General features: G+C 42.2%; 1 protein-coding gene across 1 annotated transcript; it reads left to right on the top strand.

The window, feature by feature from the left end:
• Positions 1-552: 552 nt before the first annotated feature.
• Positions 553-12,605, top strand: usp46 (ubiquitin specific peptidase 46). Its single transcript, XM_034581882.1, has 9 exons — positions 553-1,052; positions 5,430-5,510; positions 6,334-6,547; positions 8,830-9,068; positions 9,619-9,695; positions 10,345-10,428; positions 10,505-10,702; positions 11,469-11,547; positions 11,697-12,605. Exons 1-9 carry the CDS (start codon positions 1,017-1,019, stop codon positions 11,796-11,798), a joined length of 1,110 nt encoding a protein of 369 aa, XP_034437773.1. The 5' UTR covers positions 553-1,016; the 3' UTR covers positions 11,799-12,605.
• Positions 12,606-24,166: the final 11,561 nt, after the last annotated feature.

Here is a 24,166-nt window from a genome sequence, read left to right as displayed (position 1 = left end):
ATGAGTATGTGTGAACGCACTGTAACTTTGAATATACACTGACTCTGATTGAATGTTTTGTGAATTCCCTCTCAGTGAGGATACAAGACGAAATTGACTGAATGCCTCTATAACTCAACTGGTTTCATTGTTTTCTTATTAATGAAATAGTAAATTGACTAATAGTATGTTTTGCAATTTTTTTGCTGAAACAAGTGGTTTTCATGGTCAATTTTAAAAAACAATCACTGATTTCTCGTTTATCAAATAAAAATGCTAATGGTTCTTTACTGTGTTTTGTATGGTGAACTTTCATCTCACATCACTTGTTATTTTATAGACCACATTATTGAATTTTATATTGATCATAGTTAAATCAGTAACTAAATCATGGTTGATCAAGACTGGGATTGAATTTTGTCACTTTGTATTTTGGTGTTTTTTATGAATAGTTTTATATTGTAAATTTTGTAACATTGCATATTGACTTTTTTTTTAAATCCCTATATCTGTTTAGATGCGTCCCACAAGACAACTACATTTCCCAGAAGCCATTGTTTCGTTGAGTCGCTGATGATTGGTTGCAGCTCAACTGAGCTTAGCCGTGCAAGTCTGCGTATGGTCCTGCCGCCCGGTCAATCAAATGATAACAGCGTGAACCAATCAGCGCTGGAGTTTTCCCCGGGATAGGCGGGACCGGGGCTCTCCCCCCCGCACATCACGCTTGTCTCCCGGTCGTTGCTAACAACCTGCTGCCTGGAACTTCCCCACGGTTCTCTCATGCATATGCGCTCTGTAGCTGCGGTGTTCCCGGGCCGTGTGTGAGGATGAGGCCGGCTCGACGCTGAGTGTTGTCCGCCTCTCGGCTCCCTGCTGGCTGCATGCTGCTCCGTGTCCCTCCGCCTGCTCTCTGACGCTGGAGGCTGCAGTCTGGCCTCCAGCCGCGGCTGCAAACCTGCTTCACTCGTCCGCGTCGCCTCGCTCCCACATCATGTTTGTTTTATGAAGATGGTGGTGAGGGGGACACTGTGAACTAAATGACTGTCAGAAACATCGCCTCCATTTGTAATATGGTGAGTAGCTCACTCTGTGTGCGTGTGCGTGTGTGAGTGATGCGCCTGCAGCCTCTGTGTTGAACTTGATGTCCATTGGTGACCCCCCCCCCCCCCTCCTCCTCCTGCTCCAGCTTCCTTCTCCTCTTCCTCCGCCTCTTCATCATATTCCTCCTGCTCTTCCATTTCATGCTCATCCTACTCCTCCTGCAGGGTGCATGCTTCAGCTTCCTCCTCTTCTTCTTTCACTCCTCTTCCTCCTGCAGAACGCATGCTCCAGCTGCCTGCTCTTCTTCGTCCGTCTCATCCATCTGCTGGGTTTATCCCCCCTCTTCTTCTTCCTATCTCCCTCCTCTTCCCCCTCTTCATCCTCTTCATCCACCACCTCTTCCTGCAGGGTGCATGTTCAGCTTCCTCCTCTTCTTCTTCCTCCTCCTGCAGCATCTTCCTTTCAGGTGGAAACTGTGAGGATGTGTGTTTTAGCAGTTCCTGGTGCTCAAACCTTGACATGAATGGAGCTCAGACCTTTGATACTGGGCTCCCTCTCAGTGGTGTTGACTCTGTGTGTTGCATCCTGCAGAGCCCATGTGCAGTCAGTGCAGCTGTCAGAGATGATTGACAGGTGAATGAGGCAGTGCACGAGGCAGTGCACGCTGCAGAGGACTGGTCACACGATCACATTACATCCTGGTCATAGAGAGCAGGGATCTGCACTAATCTGTGTTTACGTCGTGTTCACTAAGAACAGTCTTATACGGCTCTGCTTAATGCCTCTTCCCTTTATTTAGAAGGATACTGTTGTCAAGAGCCTGCCGCCTGTGTCAGTGTCCTGAGTGCACTAATCACACACACACACACACACACACACACACACACGTTGTACATTTACATCTACTCGTTTTGTACATGCTTTTATCCAAAGCGACTGGGAGACAACATTAAATCCCTTCAGCTTGAAGTAAGTGCTAAATCTGTTCAGTGAGACAAAGTGCAGGAGGTCAGGTAAAGAGGTGCACTGAAAATTAGCCCTAGTTAGAGTCAGGGCGCTTTCATAGCTTCCTTGTTTGCTCCAGACCTGCAACTTTTCATTTTAGTCCAAACCAAAATAACAGGTGTGAAAGCTGCCTTGGACAAATTGACCAAAATGCTGTCCGACCAAAAGAGGTGGTCTCAGTCCAGATCAAACTGAGCCACGGTGCAGATCGTTTGCAGGGTGAAAGCATGTTCCTGAATCGTTCAGACTTTTGGGCCAATTGCAGGAAGTTGAAACAGCATCGAACAATCGACGATAGAAAAGGAAGCTGAAGCAGGTCACAGAATTGCTTATAGTCTACAATGAGGACGTTCATTTAGTTGGTAGTAAAACCATATTGATATTTCAGAGGCAACGAAATGAATGAATGAAGGAGACCATTCATTCATTTCTCCATTCAAACAGATAGACTTTTGTCTATGCACTCTATTCAAAAAAGGTAGTGAATCCAATAGCCGAATTGACAACATCCCACGTAGGTGATGATGACAGGACGTATTTCATTCAAAAAGAATTAAGTCTGCTCCCTAAATTCCACTGTGAAACCAACAGTAACACGGATCAAATGTAATGAACATGACATGAACCCAGGTTCACACCAGGTCAGGTCTGTTATATTCATACAGATCCTTTCTAGTCATGCCGACCACTCAAAACACTTCACATTACAAGTCACATTCACCCATTCACACTTCTGTACAGAGCACTTTTTCTATCACGCATCATTCACACACTGACAGGCCAGCTGTCAGTTTTGGGGTTTGTCCAGTGCATGCTGACAGGAGAAAGTGGGGATCAAACCTGTGACCTTCTAGTTAGTGGCTCTACCTTTATGAGCCACAATCAGTTACAATCACTAAGTTGTTGATATAGGCAGTATGGCTTTGTCCCATTCCATGTGTCATTGTATAGTACACCTCTCCAGTCCGCTGTGAAGCTGGGTGATTATAGTCAGAACATTAGAGTATTTTTCTAATTAGGGCTTCAGCTAATTGATTCAATGAGTTATTGATTAATTGAATTGTGTAAAACATGACATGATATAGTGATACAAAACTGTTGATTGATTACCTGTTTGTTTCTGCTAACAGGCCAAAAGCCAAACATATTCAGTTTTCGAGAAAGAAATGAACTTGATGCAAAGTCTGAATGTTTCCCTCTGCAGACAGGTGGCGACAGTTTGTGGTAGTCATGACGACCGCTCACAGTTCACATCGTCCTGATCTGCCTTGTTTCCTTCTGATGATTATTTATTTTCCTTCTAAATAAATGATGCCACAGCCTGCTCTTTATAATGAGGAGCTCAGATGTCAAAATGTGGCTTCAGGTGTCAGTCGACGTTGTGTGGAGACTTCATATGTCTCACACAAATGTTGTATGTGGATTTTCACGGACGTTCTCGTCCACGACTGGCAAACTCTTTCTGCCCAGCGTCTGTGAATTAAAGGCTCAATGTGTTGCACACAAGACGAGAACCTGGTTGTGTGTGCAGTGCATGCACTTGTGCCTGCGTACGCGCTGCAGCATCTTAGACTGGAAGCAGAAAATCGGACAAAGAGGTATTATTCACGGTCTGGTTTGACAGAGAGAAATGATGGTCATTGAAAGTCAAAGCCTTCCCCCAGATTAAATTGTCGTCTGTGTTAGCTCGACAAAGCTGAGGTTCATTTGGAAAAGGCTTTGAGGTCTGATGTGAAAAGGGCCTGACAACAGATAAGTGCTCTGTCCCAGCAATCAGATGATAAATACTCCTGAATACACGGGCCTATTGAGACCATATCCTTTTTCTGTTTTGACAGGAAGGTTTCTTCTAGGAAAGCAAAGGAATGAAAATGAGCAGGATGTTGTACACTCTAGAGGAAAGATCATTTTGATCAATTATGCTTTATTAGAAAGAGACTTCTCATTTTGGGTCAATCTAGTACAGTGGTTCTGAAATTAATGATCCTGATATATGGATATTCTGTATCGATTTGGTGAATATTTTTAATATACTAGTGCAGAGCCTGTTCTAAACAAGTCTGTTCTCTTGACCTCCAGGGTTCTTCCTGCAGAGAGAATTTCGAGGTGGCCGTCTCACATTTGTCCTGGTCCAACTTGATCACTAAAAGCAGTTGATTACTGTAAAAGAATTGTGTAGCTTCTGTATGATAGTCCCAGGGATTGAGGGAAAGGCGACAGCACACACACACACACACACACACAGACTCCACTGCTCACTTCTCTCTCTCTCTCACTGACACGCAGACAGCCAGACACACGCGCACACACAACAGAAGTTGTAAACATAGACAATGTATGGAGAGCCGGAGCAGATGGCGGGACGCGCTCGATTTGTTTGGCGGTGTGCAGCATGAAGGATAGAGACACAGAGAGGAGCAGAGCCGACAGAACTGACAGAGCCAGTAAAAACTGTAAGACATAACTTTTGAATGTATGAAAAGACCCAAAGTGAACACTGTCAGCAGACTTAGTGGAGCTGTCAATGGCTCCCTGGGTGTCTGTCCCAGGCCTGGTACACTGCATGAAGATTTTATAGTCTATGTTCTTCATAAAATGAAACGGATCTGCTTTATTACTGTTACTGCTATTTTTTCATACATTTAATGTTGACTGTTTTCGGAGGTCAAGCAATCGACACAACCATCAGACCCAAATTCACAACTTGTCATAATAAAAGCTCTGTAATTCCGCTCCATATAAAGCATTGCTGGATATCATCACCAGTCTGTCCGATATGGTGTAATAAACATAATCGTGTTATCAGAATGATGAGAATGAGGTTGGATATAATTGGCCGCAGGCTGCCAATACTAACCACTTCAGTAGTTTATCAGAGGACTTAATATTGAACATATCACGTGTCCGAATCGCACACAACTCTACACTGCACACTCTCAGGCTATTTACAATACACATGCCAAGTGTTAAGCCGATAAGTAGAATGGTTAGCGAGATATGCATTCCATAGACAGACGTATGTGCAATTAGTAGGTAGATGTTTAATAACTTTCCATGTTTCTATATCTTGTGTTGTTCTTTCACATCTATGGAAAAGAAGGCTATGTCAAATTATTTCAAGGGACGTATATGAGGAGGTCCCTAGAAGATTTTCTATCTTCTATCAAGAAAACATTGAGAACCTCTGATCTAGTTGCTGGTGCCCTGAAGCTTCAGTAGCCTGTTGTTTGCTGGGAACACAATATTTCCATATTAATTTGGCTGTACAAAGACTTACAAATTAGGTTTTGGTTTCAGCCTCGTGACTCTCCATAAACATTAATATGCAAACTGTGTCACATGAGATGATAGAGATGACGACAACTTAATGCACAATCCCACCTTTTCCTGTTTTGTCCTTTCAGGGCACCAATGCCTCTGCTCTGGAGAAAGACATCGGCCCAGAGCAATTTCCAATCAATGAACACTACTTTGGATTGGTCAATGTGAGTATCGCTAAGTCCTTTCATACATGAACAAAGGTCAATGACCGAACACTGGTGTCATTTTTCAAAACAAACTGCCACAGCACCCCAGTGAGTCATGGTGTTTACTGGATGATGTATTACACAATCAACAGTGTTGTTTGTGAGTCTGTTGGCCAATCAAAGCATGTTGTGTTTATGCAATATGACATTGACATGAACACCCAGGTTTCTCAACACAACAGATGAAGCGTCTGCCAAATGAATATTTAACATTGACTATATATAAAGATGGATGACATCAAAGCTCCCCAAAAGTGAAGCCAAAGTGCCTTGATCGCCACCTTTTGGCTGGCTGCAGTACAGGTCACAAACCCCACCTCTTCCATGATAGTGAATGGGCAGGAGCCAAAGTTATGTTAAAGTAAACGTCAAATAATAGTTATTTTTCTGAAAGATGGTATCTGTCATTTTGCGTAGCTGTTATCACACTTTTGCGGTAAGTTTAGTTTTAATTAGTTATTTAATGCCATAAAAATGAGGTGAAACATCCTGATTGACAGCTGAGACTGACTCATGATTGGTCGAGTGTATGACTCGGCGGGTTCTTGCTAGTGGGGCTCCATCCCCCAATGGCTACTGCTCCCACTCTGGCTCCAAATGCAAATCCATTGATCTAAATTCATTTCTGGATCGTAGGAAATGGAGACAAGTGATCCATCTTTATATACAGTCTATGAAAAAACAAAAGAGCGCATGTATTTTTCACCCAGCTACACTGACTTATGGACTGGAACCTTCTCTCTGTCCTCCTCGTATCCTTCTGCTCTCTTCCCTCCTCCAGTTCGGAAACACATGTTACTGTAACTCAGTGCTGCAGGCTCTCTACTTCTGCCGGCCTTTCCGGGAGAACGTGCTGGCCTACAAAGCCCAGCAGAAGAAGAAGGAGAACCTGCTCACATGCCTGGCCGACCTCTTCCACTCCATCGCCACGCAGAAGAAGAAAGTGGGCGTCATCCCACCCAAGAAGTTCATCTCCCGCCTACGGAAAGAGAACGGTAAGAACCTTATATTGTATATGACTAGCTGCTTTCAGAGATCCACTGAACAATGGATATGGTTGTGAAATATTCTGTTGCTCCGGACAACTATAGCACCCTAGTAAACTGTCAGAGTGAGTGGTTGTGTAAATGACGTGAAAGACATGAAAAAAAGGATACAGATATCCAGGAATGTCCAGAGAACTGATACCAAAATTCGTAAAAAAATTTCACAGTACTCTTTTCGTATACAGTACCGGAGGTACCGAACAATACCGACCCACCGCTGCAGGATGGTTGCTACTGTTACCTCGGCATCAGGGCAGGCGCACATTGCATGTCCAGTGTCCTTTTACCGTGCCGTATTCCCCTGCTGCATGTCCTCCCTCCCCCACTGACCTGCGCTCACTTTGCACATTGACGGTGGACATGGTCACTGGTCATTTGTGAAAGGCAGAGCAAAACATTTTGTTGACATTTTTTGGGAGTTTTTGTTTACAAATGTCGTATTGGTCTACATAAATGTGGGATATGGACTTCTGGAAGCATCTTGTTCAAAGTCTTAAATGAAAACATCTGTAACCATTTCCTCTAAAAAAACTTTTTTTGAATTATTATTTGTTCTTGCTAAGCCACACAGTTCACCTCTCCACACTCACAGACAGTCAGGGAGCGGAGATGCGTGGTTCTGCGTCGTCGTCCGGTAGCTGTGCCTGTTTAATGTGCTCTGAATATGTGAGGTGAAGGACAGGTGTATGCTGGTGATAAGGTCATTCAGAGTCGAGCTGACAGAGAGGCCGACTGTTCTCTGCTCTCCATATTGAGGAAGCTCTTTATGTGAATGAACAATGCAATCTCTGTTAGGACCCGGCTTCGGTCAGCTGCCTCCTCTCTGCTCGCCTCTTCATTTTTTCTCTCTCTCTCTCTCTCCCCCTGATCCCCCTCTTCTCAGTTTTCACCTTTCACATACAGATCTGTCAAATAGGAGCGTGTACGAAGGCTGATAGCATCAGTGGAGCCTGTTGATTTTATTTACATCCCCAGTTGTCATTATTGATGTGGTTAATAACACATGTCTTTATAAGAATGAGAAAAAGGACAGCGAAGAGAGATATCACAGATATTATATGATATGCTATTGGAGTCTATACAGAATTATATACCAAATCCCTAAACTTCTGTATGTAATGTATTTATAGCTAATTGCGGTTTAAAGTAGCTTAGCATAAAGACTGGAAACAGGCGGAAACTGCACATCTAATGCTCACTAATTGGCTTAAACATGCGTTATACTGGGCTGCATGGTTGTGCAGTAGTTTCCTCACAGCAAGAAGGTTCTTGGTTCAAATCGTGTTAATCCGGGGTCTTTCTGTGAGGAGTGTGCATGTTGTCCTTGTGTCTGCTCGGGCTTTCTCCAGGTTCTCCAGCTTTCTCCCACAGTCCACAGACATGCAGATTGGGGATTGGGTTGATTTGACACTTTAAATTGTCTGTAGGTGTTGATGTGAGTGTGTAAAATTATTTGTCTCTAAAGATGTTTTCAGACATGAACGTTTATTACACCATCGGCTCTTAGTGCTCAATTTTTTTTCTTTCCAAGTCGACATCTTCATCAGTGTATCGCTCCTAAAAACATGTACACACACGCCCTTGCTGTACATTTTCCTCAAGTTTTCCTACTGTATTCTCACATGGACTCACTCTGACATTTTACGGCCATTTTACTTAGGGGGGCTTGCAGGAAGAGTTCCAGAAAATGTCTGGAGCAACTGACTTGGACATTTGCGTTCTCATATACAGCCCCTATGGAAAATTTCAGGAAAATGTTCAGTTCTCAGTGCTTGTCTGAACGCAGCTTATATGTCAGCCCAGTGATACATTGGTGTCCAGGGTGTTCCCTGCCTCTTGCCTAGGGTCAGCTGGGATTGGCTCCAACCCTTAAAGCATAAGCAGTATAGATCATGGATGATAACGTTATACTTGGCAGACAGATATAAAATAGGTATCATCTTTTTATCCAACTTATAAACAGAAAACAAATAAGCCTGTTTCCCAAAATGCTAAATGTATATTTTTTTATATGGAGTAATTCAGCTGTAATACAATATCTCTCTGTGTGTTAAATCTCTTTAGTATAGGCCTGCAAGGTGCAGGAATAAGTCCAGAAATGTAAATATCAGAATGGACAGATACTCCCTCTATTAAATGGCTGGAAACGGAGGCCAAAAAGATTTGACGTTACTGTACATTCTTGATCTCCGTCTGAGTCATCGTTCATGTTGTTCTGTATCTCCCTCCAGATCTGTTTGACAACTACATGCAACAGGACGCACACGAATTTCTGAACTACCTGCTGAACACGGTGGCTGACATCCTGCAGGAGGAGAAGAAGCAGGAGAGGCAGAACGGACGCCTCAAGAACAATGGCACCGGTGTCACCACGGAGACAGAGACGGAGAACAAGACAGAGCCCACATGGGTTCACGATATCTTCCAAGGCACACTGACCAATGAGACGCGTTGCCTCAACTGTGAAACGGTCAGTGTCCCTGCTTAATTTTATAGCGTTCTATTAGATGGTTAGAACATTTTATGTTTTCTGTCTAAGCTCCTGAAAAGTCCCTGTATCACCCTGACTCAGATGTCTCCTGAATAAGTCTGAAAAAGGGATAAGCCCTTTGCAGAGACGCTGAGCGATGCAAAATACAAAAACCAACTGATTTAGTGATCACAACCGGCAGACTCTGACCACCCACTTTACGTCAGGACCGCCAGAGGCTTTGTCCTCAAATTTGAGGGCGAGGAGTGGGACGAGTTGCCCTGAACAACCCCTGCAAACACTGAGGCGATGCACTGTGTGGAGACAAAATCTACTCAGCATAATAAGCATTTCAAAGACTGTGTGTGTGTGTGTGTGTGTGTGTGTGTGTGTGTGTGTGTGTGTGTGTGTGTGTGTGTGTGTGTGTGTGTGTGTGTGTGTGTGTGTGTGTGTGTGTGTGTGTGTGTGTGTGTGTGTGTGTCGCTTATCCTCACCGACTCAGCCACAGAAAATGACAGTTTAGTCTCCTCCTTCTCCCTCTGTGTTACAGGTGAGCAGCAAAGACGAGGATTTTCTGGATCTTTCTGTGGATGTGGAGCAGAACACATCAATAACACACTGTCTCAGGTAGAATCTATTTACTATGCACTAGGTTCAATGTGTAATAAATACAAGGTCTTACAATTTTGAACCCCGTTGCATATTCAGTCACAGCTACAAGGCTGACAGTTGGGTTCTGAAATCCTATTGGACCAACTCACAATGCAGATTTTAATGCCTGATTTCTGTGCCTGAGCTCTGTACTAGAACATAAACAACACGTGCCTGGTTAACATCACACCGAACTCTGGTGGCAACACACACACACACACAACACATACATGGCTCTGGCAGCACCTAACGTTAGCCTACACTTAGCTAGTAGCTACCTCAAACTCCAGTTGACATGTCAACAAAATGCTTTTGCGTTTTATTTATTATGTGATTTTGTTATGTTAATTTGTTTAGAGTTTTCTGTATGTATTTAAGTTAAGTATTTAGTTCATATGTTAATTTCCAATTTACCTTAGCAATAAAAAAAGCTGTTATCATCGATTGTCGTTTTGTTAAGGCACCAGAACCATTTTAAATGTATTGATTTAGCATCGGTATCGGAAACAAATCCAAACAATACCCACCCTAGCTGACAGTGGACTGTCTTCTACATTGGCATTGTCACTGCCTGGTTAATTGAAGGTAAATAACTGAGCCTCCTGTGGCATGCTCCCCCCTCTAGGGACTTCAGTAACACAGAGACTTTGTGCAGCGAGTACAAATACTACTGTGAGGCGTGCTGCAGCAAGCAGGAAGCACAGAAACGGTTAGTAAAGCACTGGGCTCACATCAGCGCCGTGATGTGTCAGACACACACTGAACACGTGTGTCCTTCTCTGCAGGATGCGTGTGAAGAAGCTTCCTATGATCCTGGCCCTGCACCTGAAGAGGTTCAAGTACATGGAGCAGCTGCACCGCTACACCAAGCTGTCCTACAGAGTGGTGTTCCCCCTGGAACTGCGTCTGTTCAACACGTCTGGGGACGCGGTCAACCTGGATCGCATGTATGATCTAGTTGCTGTGGTGGTTCACTGTGGCAGGTACAGTTCATCGTTACTAATTAATTAAAGGGGCACCCCACCCATTTTACGCATGAAGTTTAGTGCACTCAATATGTGAATGAACATCGTATCAATAAGCTCTGACATTAACAGTTCTGTTTTCAATAATCAAGAAAATATATTTATTTTTACCTCCATCAAGGAGGATGTTGGAGTCTGTGTTTATCTGCCTGTTAGTTAGCAATATTATAAGACTTTCTCCACCTGGCCACCTAGTATTAAGTCCTTAGAAAGTCCGGAGGAGTTGATATAGACGCACAGCAGGAAATCCCACGCTGGATTTACTGTGTGCGAGCGGAGTAGGGTTGATGTCGCTTCTAACGCATGACAGACGCAAAAATGAAAAAACAAAACAAAAAGAAAACAAATATCCCCGGGTGAAAAAATGGAGATGTACAGTACGTAGAAGACCCAGACGAAGATGTCAAGAGAGTTTTTGGTGATATGAGCAGACGCCGGTGACGATGGGCTGTAAACTAAAATTATGTGATGAATGTAATGTGAATGAATTTGCCTATGGATAATTCGTTGTTTTGAACTCTTCTGAGCAAAAAAATAAGAACTGACGCTGGGGATGAGTACATCGTGTCAAGACCCGCCTCCTGCAGGCTCTTCCCACTATGTTACGTTAGGGTACTTTGATGTTCATATGTGAAAGGCAATCTCTAGTAAATGTCCGGACCAAGTTCATGGTTCATGACTGAAAACATCTAGAGTCATCTAATGTCTCTGTGTTTTTCCTCAGTGGTCCAAACAGAGGTCATTACATCACCATAGTGAAGAGTCATGGCTTCTGGCTGCTATTTGATGATGACATTGTGGAGGTACGTCTCTCTCTCTCTCTCTCTCTCTCTCTCTCTCGCTCTCGCTCTCGCTCTCTGACTGTTGTCTGCCGCATGTTCCTTGACTTATCAGTTTTGTGCTTTTACTGTTGTTTTTGTTCATCAATTACATTTCACTTCTGTTTTTGCAGAAAATTGACGCCCAGGCCATCGAGGAGTTTTACGGGCTTACCTCAGACATCTCCAAGAACTCTGAGTCAGGATACATCCTCTTCTACCAGTCCAGGGAGTGACTGAGCGCTGACAGAGGATGAGACTGAATAGGATGAAACTATTTGTATGTTACCTTCAGCCCAACAGACCCCAGACTCCTGCCCTCCTCCTCCTCCTCTTCCTCCGCCTCCTCCTGTTCCTCCTGCTCCTCCTCCACATCAGACCTCTCTGACACATGTGCCATTCCTTTGCCAGTCCCAGTGTCATCAGCCTCTGGGGTTTATCTGTACTTCATCTTTCTTTCTGTGCGTTTTAGTCACCTGCATCTGGACTGCACTTTAAAACAAAAGCAAAAATGCTCAACAGCATGACAGAAACAAAATGGAGTGTACGTGCTTGGTATAGACTAGTGGGAGAAGGAGGTGATTCTCTACAAGGAACGAGATGAGGTGAAGGGTCTGATGCACATACAGACAGCTGTCAGAAATTGTACTATATCATTTATTTATATATAACGTCCCCTTCCCCCACATGATTCCTTTCATTGTCCCCGTCACTGTCCTTCTGATGTGTTCATGAATGAAGTTGGAGACAAACACTGTATACAAAGCATAGAGAGAATCTGAAGCAATACGTTAGCATTCATTATAGAAGTCACAAGCTAACAACTACCTAAACTGAGTAACTTGTTAACAGTCTAGAGGTTGTTTCGTTCTGTGAGCTGCACTGTGTCAACGTGACAGCTCATGTTATATCGAACCACATACGAACCAATACTTTGACACTTAAACACTACAAAGGAAAGGAAAGCCTTAAAGGGATAGTTCGCCCAAAAATGAGAATTCACTCATCTACTCACCAGTATGCCGATGGAGGGGTGGGTGAAGTGTTTGAGTCCACAAAGCACTTGAGGAGTCTTAGGGGTAAACTTTGTTAGAGCAGAATCCAATACAAGGTATTACTTCATACTGCTCGTGTGGTGTCAACCATGTGTCCGCAAGCCCCGACATTCATATTCGATTCGAAACTACGTCATTTACACCATGTGTACAAGGACCGTCGGGGAATGCTAACGTCCGCTAGCTTAGCCACTTCCGTTGGACTTTGGGGCTAAAAACCTCATCTTATTTTGAGTCGAATATGAATGTTGGGGCTTGTGGACACTTTGATGACACCACAGGAGCAGTATGGAGGCATGTTGTGTTTTTTCATTTTTATTACATCTGAAGAAGGTCTCACCATTGAATTAAATTGTATTGGATTCTGCTGCAACAAAGTTTCCCCATGAAGGTCCCGGAGTGTTTTGTGGACTCAAACACTTCACCCACGCCTCCATCAGCATAGTGCTGAGTAGACAATCATTTTTAGGTAAAATATCCCTTTAAGGTTTTTTTTTTTCCTGTTCTTTATTCAAGAGTGTGGTCCTTCAGTTTGAGAGAAGGACTTATTAGTTTCATGCTCTCACTCAAAACCCTGTGCTTGCACTCAAATATCCCTGCTTGTGCTTAGTTTTCCTGCACTCCAGCTTCAGCTCTTCTTCTTGCACTCACTCTGCTTCTGTGCATGTGTGAAATGTCTGCTCTCATATTTTTTCTTCTGTGCTTAGATTTTTTTGTGCGACAAATGTATCAAAATTCCCCAACCAATAGAAGGCCAGGTGTAGTGATGCAAAGGAAATTACCTGGAACCACCTTTTGGTTACTTTTGCTGTTGGTGCTGTTCCCATAAAATACAGGGGAGGAAGAGAAACAGGGTTCCGGCTGTGTTTTTTTTGTAGTTGCTAGAAACAGCATTCACAATGATGTAAAGCTAACACACCCACTAAACCTGGCACTCTACTGGTTGGGGAATTTTAACAGACCTGTTGCAAAGAAAAAACATAGAGAAGAAGTATGATAGCAGATGTCTCACATGCGCTCAGCGTGAGCGTGAGGAGATGAGCTGAATGCTGGAGCGCAGGAAATCTTGGCAAAAGCTTGGCTTATATTTGAGTGTGAGCGCAGTTAAATCTCCATTCAAACCAGCTGCATCTTTATAATTTTTTGTTCTGATAGAAAACCCCTATTTATTGAACTTAACATATTTATTGCTATATTATTTCTAATACCGACCGTTAGATAATAAAGGTGTTTGTGTAACGTGGCTCTTTTAAAAGCCCTGTATGATAGGACTGTGAGGTGGAAGACCTCAGTGTGAAGGACGTGGTGTATGTAATGCACAACTTCATATGACAGCTAAAAAAAGTTGCTTTTATCAGTTTCCTTTTTTTTTGTTTTTTTTTGCATGTTAAATAAATATGACGGATTAACCTAATGCAAGCGAGACACGACCTTCCAATAATCTTTGGATTGACATGAAAAAGTGAAACTAGTGCAATAAGAGGTGAATTGATTCAATGTGCAATTTTCCCAGTGAGACTAATATACAGGACATTTAAATGTTGGTAGTAGACGTGTTTGTTTTGGGATGATTATTTTTTTTACCCAGTGCTGTGTGTGAGTGCTCGTGATATCAAAGTAAATGCCCCCATTTCGCAATGTGGAATGCACACAAGCTGCTGGGATCATAGCGTCAATGTTCTCTCATTCTTTTTTCTTTTTTAATTTCATTCCTATGTTGATCCGCAGCGTTGTGTTTCTCTCTGGGTTTGTCTCTGACCTTGATGATGTTGATTGTGTGTGTGTGTGTCATACGTAGCACATCTGAAACCTAAATCCCAGGATTCCAGAGGTGAAATTCAAGCTGCATTGTTGAGTAATACAATATATCCCTTGTACTGTAGATGTTTTCCCCAGGGTTTGTTGACCTGCCCTGTAGAATAGAGCGACATGGAAGAACTGTTAATTTTTCCTTTTTTCATGTGAATGACATTCCTGTTTGCTGCACATCAGAGGAAATTAGCATTTCAAACACATCTCATTATAATTAAGACGTAGGAATAGAGTTCATTTTCTGCTTTGTCTGCGTCCATACAGGAGAGGCAGAATTTAGAGTGACAACGGTGAAACTCGGGGTGCGCTTGTTTATGTGCCGTCTCCTCCGTGTAGTCTGTCAGCGGGTGAAGTCACGAGGAATGCGTGCCAAACTGGAGTCGATCCTGACGTTGCAACAGAACATTATTTTCTTTGTAAAGATACAATTGTACATGTATATTATGTAGAAAAACACGTCTGGAAATATACAAAATAATATTTTTTTAAAGTGCAAGATTTTAGCTGAGCATTAATGAAACCCTGTTCAGAAGTAATGTGCTAATTTACAATCACTTGATCACATAGTCAATCAGGACGGTGCGCAGAGGTCCCCATCTGTCATGTTGCTTTTACTGGGTTGAGCTGAGCCGCGGTAGAAAACAGTAGCAGGAGTTGTCTGAGATATTTTGAGACTCAGGTGAGAAGAAAGGGACTTTTCATGTGCTGATCTTCCATGAACATTTATGCACTCGCCCGCACTGGGATGCTCAGTGTTTGCACTTGGTCTTATACAGACGGGGGAGGAATTAAAAGGAAAACCCAACAGGACGTGTCTTAGGAAGATGTTGGTCCACCAGGAGCTTGTAAAAGAGCTTCAGTGCACCACAGCGTTGATTCTACAAATCGCTACTGGTGGGATGGACGCCATTCTTCCAAAAGATATTCCCTTATGTGGTGTTTTGAAGGCCGTGATTATCCAGTTGGGTCAAGATCTGGTTCACAAAGGCCCTGGCATGTGATTCATTGTCATTATCACACATTTCACTGATCACTCTGGGCATAGATGGGGGGCCATCGTCATCCTCTTGGCTCTGCTCATTTTGCAGGTGTTTCCTTCCGTTTGTCACCCGTCTGTATATCTTACTGTGACAGTGTTCTACCTATGAGAGCTCGGTCCTGCAGCCGGTAGGATCTGATAGAGCTCGTTGTGCAAGGCAAGGAGGAGATGAATCCAAGTCTCCGTTTTGGCTGTAAACTGAAAGTGCACTTTATTAGCGATGAGCTTCAATGCTTTAATATGAAGAACCACAGTCTAATACATTCATTTTGAGTTATATTTTCTTCTGTTCAATAAAATGATTATCAAATCACTGACTGGATTGTTTGTGGTTCATTCCTCTGCTGCTTCTGGTTGTTTTCAAGTAGAAGAGGGTGAAGCGTGGAAAGGAACAATGGCTTCTTCTCTTCATTTTTAGTCATGTCAGCAGCGGTCTTGGATGACACTGTTGGTTACTCTGTCCAACACTTTGTCCTCCCTGACACCGCAACAGCTATTCAACAGATTATCATGAACTATTATTAAAATAAAACATAAAATTCAATAAAAATGCTGATAATCTGTACATAATATACACGTTTCACTGCAGACGGACAGACAATCTGCAGCAGAACAAGAACAACCAAGCTAAACAAATTCAGTTTGTTTATATGCGCTTATATCACAAATTTATCACAACTCCTGGCTTTTGTTCCTCTATGGCATACGACTGCAAGGCATTAATTCTATTTTGGATGTATATTGTTTTCTAAATTTTTCAGTGTCAACAATATTCTGAAAACATGCTTACAAACCTACTACATAAAGCTTTATTCTTATTACTTGTCTATTATGTGTGAGTTTTTTGATAACAGCTTCTCTGGAAAACAAGGTCATTCCCTGGGGAACATTAATATTATACCATCAGTTTCATCATGAACATGTATCATCTCCGAGTCTGTTCACAATATGTCCTGGCTTTGTGTTTGTTTTGGTTTTCACTGAAAATGATTATGTCTGTCTTCACATCTATCAGCTTCGTGTCCTTTCATTCACCCTGAAACCTCAGCTAATCCCCCAGGGGGGAAAAAAATGACAGCGCCTGCCAGGAGTCTGCCACAGTTCTTTCTCTGTGTTGATACTTCCACCTTCTACCTCCCCTCTCCCTTCGTTTTCTACTTCAGCCGACTGTCTGCTCCCATCCAGCGACAAAACACAGATCAGACAGACGAACATTCTAATCCGACGAGTCACAAACCTCTTGATTAACAACAATGTTGGATATTTCTGTGTGTGTCTTAATGGAAAATACGTTTTTTTAAATTTTGAGTGGATTTATTGACATTTTCTAGTTCACAATTTCCTAGGGTTGCAATTCCCTATAAATGGTGTAGTTATTCAGATTGATCTACCATGGGGCCCTGGAGGAAACATGAAACCCTTGTTTTGGGATTAGATTAGATATTCTTTGTTTTATCCGCTTTGAGGGGCATCGATGATCTGCCTCCATCCAGGCCTGTCCTGGGCTACATGTTGGGCCTCTCTGCATGTTAGACCCATCCTTTTCAGCTCAGCCTTCACAGTTTGCTGCAATGTGGTTTTGGGCCAACCTTATTTGCATTTTAGTGTCCATCTTTGCGGTGATCTTGTATTTTCCCGAGGCATCGATCTTGTTTGTGTCACATTTGACTAAACGCCAGCATTGCGAGGATACAGGAGATCGGATTCGAAAGATATTCTTTACTGTCCCTAAGGGGAAATTAACTCTGCTTGGGTCAGTACCACACAACAGACAAGACAATAAAGTAAATAAATAAATACATAATTATACTGCTGTAAAAAACATACTTAAAGACTAGAGTTAAACATTTTGTAGTGTCGCGATTATCTATTAATCAATTTAGTGAAATGCACCATGTCCCTCAAAACCATATATAATAATCAAAACAGTGTTGTAGACGTTGTCCACCACCTACAGTGCTGCTCTGATTCAACTCGTCATCCTGTCCTGTCCTCTCTCCACAGGTGTCGATGTGCAGCTCTGGTGTTCAGTCTGACCGGGTTTGTCTTTTCCGTTTTCGAAATGACAATACAGTGAAAAACCACAGGTGGTCCTGGACATGATACAGCCTCTGATTCTGTTTCTAAGAAAAGATCCCAGGGCACTTCTCAGAAGCACATCCACAGAGAGCCGTACACACACACACACGCAATTTGTAGCATCAGATTAATAATTTTTTCCATGTAATCACTGCGTTTCTTACCCCCAGCATCTTAACAGAAACTGATGATGTAATAGGTTTCGGTGAAGTAACACCAACCCAGAAACCAACAGTGAATGAGGCAATGTTTAGTTTATATTAATGTCAGCTCTATTTTTGTACAAGGTCATTTCTGGAAAACAGAGTAACAGACTTCCAGATCAGTGTGACCACTTGTGTGCTGCACTTCAGAGTAAATATTACTCTAAAGGTTCTGTCTCTTTAAATGGACTTTTTGACTTTTCATGGGAAAATGAGTGACAGTACTTTATTGTATCAACAAAGCCTTATCGGAGATGTTCTGCCTTCTTGTTCACATGCTGCTTCCTTAAATATCACAGTTTGAAAACTTTCCATAGGGTCAAGATAAATTCAACTTTAATAATCCCATGCCAGGGAAATTCTCTCATTACAGCAGCAGATGGTCAGAATAACGTAGAAAAGAGAACATGTTGGAGCACAAAATAGAATAAAATAAAATTGAAAATATAAAGGAATAAAAATGCAGAGAACATGCATGTACTTGAGTGAAGTGACACAGGATGATGGCATGATGATGTAGACTGTATTGTGCATTATGTAAAAGGAGATGTATGTGTTTTATATATGTTTATATATTGGCTATAATTTCCCAATAGTATATATAGTATCTATATTAGAATGAATGTTTGTATCTATGTATGTTCCACTATGGCTTTATTTTGATTTGACTTGTGCTCATATCTGCAACTTCATGTCTTTTTTTTTATAGCAAATGAAACTATGCAACACAATCTTGAGTCATTACTCATGGCTATTTTGGTGACAGCTGCATCGGAAAGAAAAGCGTGTTTCTCACTAATTATTAGAGCAGTGCTCTAAAAATAGATTCTTGATGTAAATTCCTTTGCAAAGTCCCTGGAGAGAGGAGGGCTCATAACTTCCCGTCTTTCTTGACTTCCAGCTGCCAAGTACACAACCAGCTTGTCCTGGTGCCACAATGAACCATGTATGGAGTGTGGATCAAGTTTAACATGTCCCCATGATAATGTCAAGCCGAGTGACCAGTGGTAAGAGAATCGACTGTTTCGAAGTCAGAAATAAAAGTGATAAACTGCATATTTCTGACTTCAAGCAGTTGTAAGTAGGATATTACTGTGATGAGTGTCAGATGAACTAGTTACTCAATGATTAACACTCATCTCCTCAATAAAATACAGGAAAAACAATAATGAGTAACAATAGAGATTTAAACTTTCTCAGTAAAGACTTAATTTCTCAAACACGGACAAAAAAACTCACATTATCCAAACAGTATGTCAGAATCCTGTGTGTCTACTAACCTCCTGATTCACCTGTGTGTGCTTGACAAAACACATGATTAATGAAAATGGCTCTTCACTTGACTTTCCATCTGAAGACTCCTCAGAGTCAGCGTGACATCAGCAAAATAATCATTTATTCAATAACCTCTCTCTTTGGTTTTACAGTGTGTACTCTGAGTCAGACATGCAGGAAATGTGATGAGCTGCTCTGCAAGAGAAATCTGAATGGGGATAAAACGGGGCATAAACAGATCTTAACTTTTAATAGGCTGCACCAAAAGGGCAATGTTATCTTCTGGGAAATGTGTGACAGGGAACCACAGTTACCTCGAAAAATACACAGAGGTGGATCTAGAATCTTTCTAAATCAGGGGCCATAAAGGGGCCCCAATTTACACACAAGGGCCAATTATACTGTATGTCAAACATCCATGAACAATTCCTGAGTCAGTAAGGTTCACATTTAAGTCATTCCTTGTTTACGATTAGCTCCATTGCTTTGAAAAAAGCCACACACCATTTAATATGTTTTGAAAATTGTTCATTGTTCATGTCATGGTTCACCATGACCTCAGTATTTTTTCCTGTCTAGTGTTTTCCCTTGTGTTTCTGTGTAGTCTGTGTGTTTTGGTGGGTGTGGCTACTCCCTCTCTCTCTGCTGTGGTGCGCCACATCACAACAGTTCAAGCACATTGTGTACTTCAAAATGTCCTGTTTATTTTTAGTATCGTAAGTAAGTGAATATTTTATTTTAAAAGATAATAATACTGACAGGACATGGGCACTTCAGAGGCCAATAAGATGCCAGTGCCCCCCTGACCCTGCCACTGGATCCTCCCCTGGAAAGATGTTCTAACAATATATTGTGTTTGATATGTATGTGCATAGTGTAAACAGAGGGAGTGAGGCAGTGAAAAACAGTACAGTCAGACAGGAGATGTTTCTGTTCATGAACAAAAGTCTACTGAATAATAATAAGATGTCGATGTGTTGTTCTCCTGATGCTGTTTATTGTTGCATCACATTTCTTCTGACTGGTAGAACATGTTATTTGTTTCAGTGACGTGTCTCATGACCAACTGCTGTGAATGATTGAGCGTTTTATACAGAAGACAGAAAGAAAATATCAGGATTTAAATTCTCTTCACCTAGGTCTTTTTACAGGATATAGCCTTCTCAGTTATGAATCATTAGTTTTTATTTGTCATGCCTTTTATACAAAACTGCCATGTGTGCACACAAATACATCTATTGCACATTCAAGGTACTTGTAGAAAATCTATAAATGAGAGTGTATTCACAGGATTTTTAAACCCAGATACATGAGGACATGAACAGTATCACTCCACTTCACACAGTGTCATGTTGTCTGAAAACATAGGTAAACACGAAGGTCCGTAAAGGTTGGCAACAAGCTTGTAGAGAGATGATTAAGTTTCTAATGAAGCAAATAAAGCCATGATCATATGGTATTTTTCCTTTTACCTCCTGATCACATGCAAGTAACATTCTAAGACATAAATATTGACTGACTTTTTAGGGCATTTTCTTATTTGTGATATCTTTATTGTTTTCAGTACACAAAATAAAGTGGATTTCCGGGCCCCAACTGAAACTGAAGTCCCCCTGTAGTAGTAGTACTTTAAATAAACTAGTCAATTACTAATAACACTTACAATGAATATGACAATAAGTTAAGAATTTTTATATTCAAAATATATTCAGTGATGTGTGGCTGTGAGCTGAGAGCAGTAAACAAGTAATCAAATATGTTGGACATATAATTGGCCCCTTTATGGCCCCTGATTTTAGTTTCTGACCAGGCTGCTGCTGAACAGAGTCGTACCTTGACTCCATCTTTAACCCACTTACTAGTCAAACCTCCTCTTCTGTTTTTCACCTCTACGTCCCAGACAAATATTTATTTTTCTGCCTCTTCTTGGAGAATCGACTGTTGGGCACCACAGAGGGGGATCTGGAATGAAGTACGTCCCCACACAGTCCTGTGTTGGTTCAGGGGCCCCCGGGCAGACAGACGCACATAAATCACAGCCAATCAGCCGTTTGTCCCACGGATACAGTTACCAAGTTCATGTTAACTGAGAGATGAGCCATAAGTGAGATGTAGTTTTCCTGGTGGCGTTTACTGTCAGCATCTTAGGTCCAGTTGTAGACAGTCAATTTATTAAATACCGCACTGAAGTAGCCTACAACTGGAAAGAAACTGTGTTAATTGAGCATTTCTATTTTATTCTACTTTATATTTGTATTTCTACTTCAATACATATCAGAGCCAATATCATATTAAATTACATCATACATAAGAAAATGCCTTCTACCAAAATGTAAAACCAGCCCCCGCTCTGTCTGCTAGAAATTCAAAATGCATACATGGTTACATCGATTAATCCAACACTGTGTACAACACTCAAGGGCTCATTCTGCAGACACTTGTATTACCTCTGCCAAGGAGACACTGTTTTCTTCAGTGTTTGTAGCACAGTAGATTTCCACACAACTTGGTGGAAGGATGCTTTATGTGTCAGGTAAGAACTCATTGAATTTAGTTTTCTTTAACATTTTGCGTTTTTCAACATTTTCATTAATTTCTCAGAGAATAATTCATGTATCATGTTTAGGGGAATGACATCTATGAGTGTTTGGTGCAGATCCAAATAAAAACCTGGATCTAGTGAATTTAAATGTGGTTTCATAAGGGGACTAAGCGACATTCTGGTTTTGAGTACTGTTGCTGATACTGCATTTACTTAAGTAGAACTCTGAAAGCAGGACTTTATATAATAGTGTTTTTTCATTGTATTATAACTACTTTATACTTAACTAAATAATCGGTATACGTCCTCTACTGTGAAAGAAACTGGGACATACAGAAGGTAAATATAATGTTTGACTGCCACCTAGTGGTGGAATTACAATACTTCTAAATGCAGAGAAGTGTTAAACACACTGTGACTTATATGTGCAAATCCCAAATTAAAAAAATGTCAGCTCCAATCCAATCGGCTTTTCACATTCAGCCATTCGTTATTAAACACAGACAAACATAATTACACAACACATGCTACTGATGTTACGTACATTTTATTGTGACGTTCTATTTGTTCAGCCTCTTTGAATTTGTCTGTTCTGTGAAAATCTATTTGCAGGAAACGGTCTGCGTCTCCTCAGTGTGAGTTTCATCTCCTCCCTTCAGTGCATGAGAGAGAGAAATAGACAAAAGTCCCATGTGACGACGTGCTCGTGTGTTCAGTGGGTATAAGTGAAGCTGTAAAGACCCCAGAGGTCAAACCACAGCCACAAGAAAGTCACCATGTATTTAACAGTGGTGCTCTGTGAGGTGGTTATTATTACAGGTTTCAGATCTTTCTTTTTCTTCCTTTTTTCTCTCTCCCCCTCTAATGTTCATTTCCACCACCTCTGTTCTGGGTGGGGGTCTTCAGCACCGAGGCCGGTTGGCCACTAGATTGGCGCCAGGTTTGATCGTCGGTTTCCGCCGAACTAAAAGTGTAACAAGCCCCAGTGGAGCAGTAACCTCCGACACTCACACCTGCATCCACGGCCCTCGTAACCTGCCAGTGCTAGTCTGTAATGTAAGTGGCTGTTATTCCCATTAATCACACCATCCAGATGTGTTTTCATATGGAGCTTTCTGGGGACGAGAGGCAGGTTGAGTTCAGCTCCCAACAAAGCAAACCGTGTAATTACAGCACAGACGGACATCTTTGCTTTGCTGCTGTGAGACCTGAAAATGTAAATGAATTTCTCTCTGCCAGGCCACTGACATCTCGTCGAACGCCTCAATCCTCGAGAAAAGAGAGAAAAAGGTCACGACGGCCTCCAGAAGTTTTTAATGATGTGTTTAAAACGATCCTGTGGAAAATACATGAACCACGTCACCTCACTCTGGGCTCTGCAGATCTTTTGTGTCCCTGCTCTTTCAAGATCTTGAAAGGCCAGGCACACGACCACCTAGGCCAGGTCTGCACAGCTCATAAGAAAGCACCTGCGTGGATTTCATGAGGAAAATATGACTTTTTGAGCAAGTCAATGTGTTTTTTCTCCACTTGCACTAATAATTGAGACATTTAATTTCCCTCTCTGGTGTCAGGAAATCAACACATCACATCACAGTTTTGCGAGAAACGTACTTTTTTGGAGAAGGCACATAAAACCATTACCATTGACTTGGGCCCAGATGTGCAGCGGCTGACAGAGCAGGAAGAGGAAACCAAGAGAAATGTCTGCACTGGGAAAAAGAGAGTCCAACTTTTAAGTCGTTTTTCTTTATTTGATATCTCAGTTGTCATAGAGAAAAGGAAGGAAGTGTTTATCTCTGGCAGAGGAATCTGGTCACTTGATGTCTGATCTCACTGGAGCTGAGAAGAAGTCCAGCGGTCACGCCTGATTCCTCCTCATGCAGCATCCACCAGCTGGTGCCTGCAGCCAGCCCCTGATCTCATGCACGATGCTAGTGCAAAGGAGGACACCCTTGGGTGTTCCAGCAGAAAGTAAAAGGGGAATAAAGAGCGGGCGGGGCTGGGTTTGTGCACTTACAATTATTCCCACACAACATCGTACTGATGTCTGCCACCACAGTCATGAGCACCGTGTCTGTCTCTACTTCTGTTGTGTCCCTCCTGTCGTAAATTGTGTGCATCCCGCTCTGTTCCAGATGTGTTTAATGTCCTCTCTGGGCCACAGACAACACTGAGACACAGAGGCCTGGTCAACCTGCAGTGGCTCATTGACTCCTCTGTTGAAAGGTTACTCAACTGGAGAAAAAGTCGACTTATGAAGTTTTCTTGTTCAGTAGCTAGAGAATGAGCTGTTTTCTCGCCTGAGCACATCCCCTCTTACCTCCACTGTGTTTTTGTCTCCTTTGGCTTGATTTCCTTCCTTCCTTCTCCCCTCTGTCTATTTCAATATTGCCTATGATTTGCACACCACAGTCTGGTCAACCATAACCATGTCATCGTGTGCTGTGATATACAGCCCCATTAATATTCCCCCCTCTGGTCTGGCAGCCGGTTCAGGGCGGGTACTCATCACACTCGACCTCCAGAAACTCGACTCTGGCCAACACTGAGCACATGATGAGGAGCCAGAGGAAACATCACACGGTCCAGCAGGGAT

This window comes from Hippoglossus hippoglossus, chromosome 4 (genome assembly GCF_009819705.1).
Source record: "Hippoglossus hippoglossus isolate fHipHip1 chromosome 4, fHipHip1.pri, whole genome shotgun sequence".
Lineage (NCBI taxonomy): Eukaryota > Metazoa > Chordata > Actinopteri > Pleuronectiformes > Pleuronectidae > Hippoglossus > Hippoglossus hippoglossus.
The sequence above is the reverse complement of the archived record's forward strand: the minus strand, read 5'-3'. Positions and strand labels throughout refer to the sequence as shown.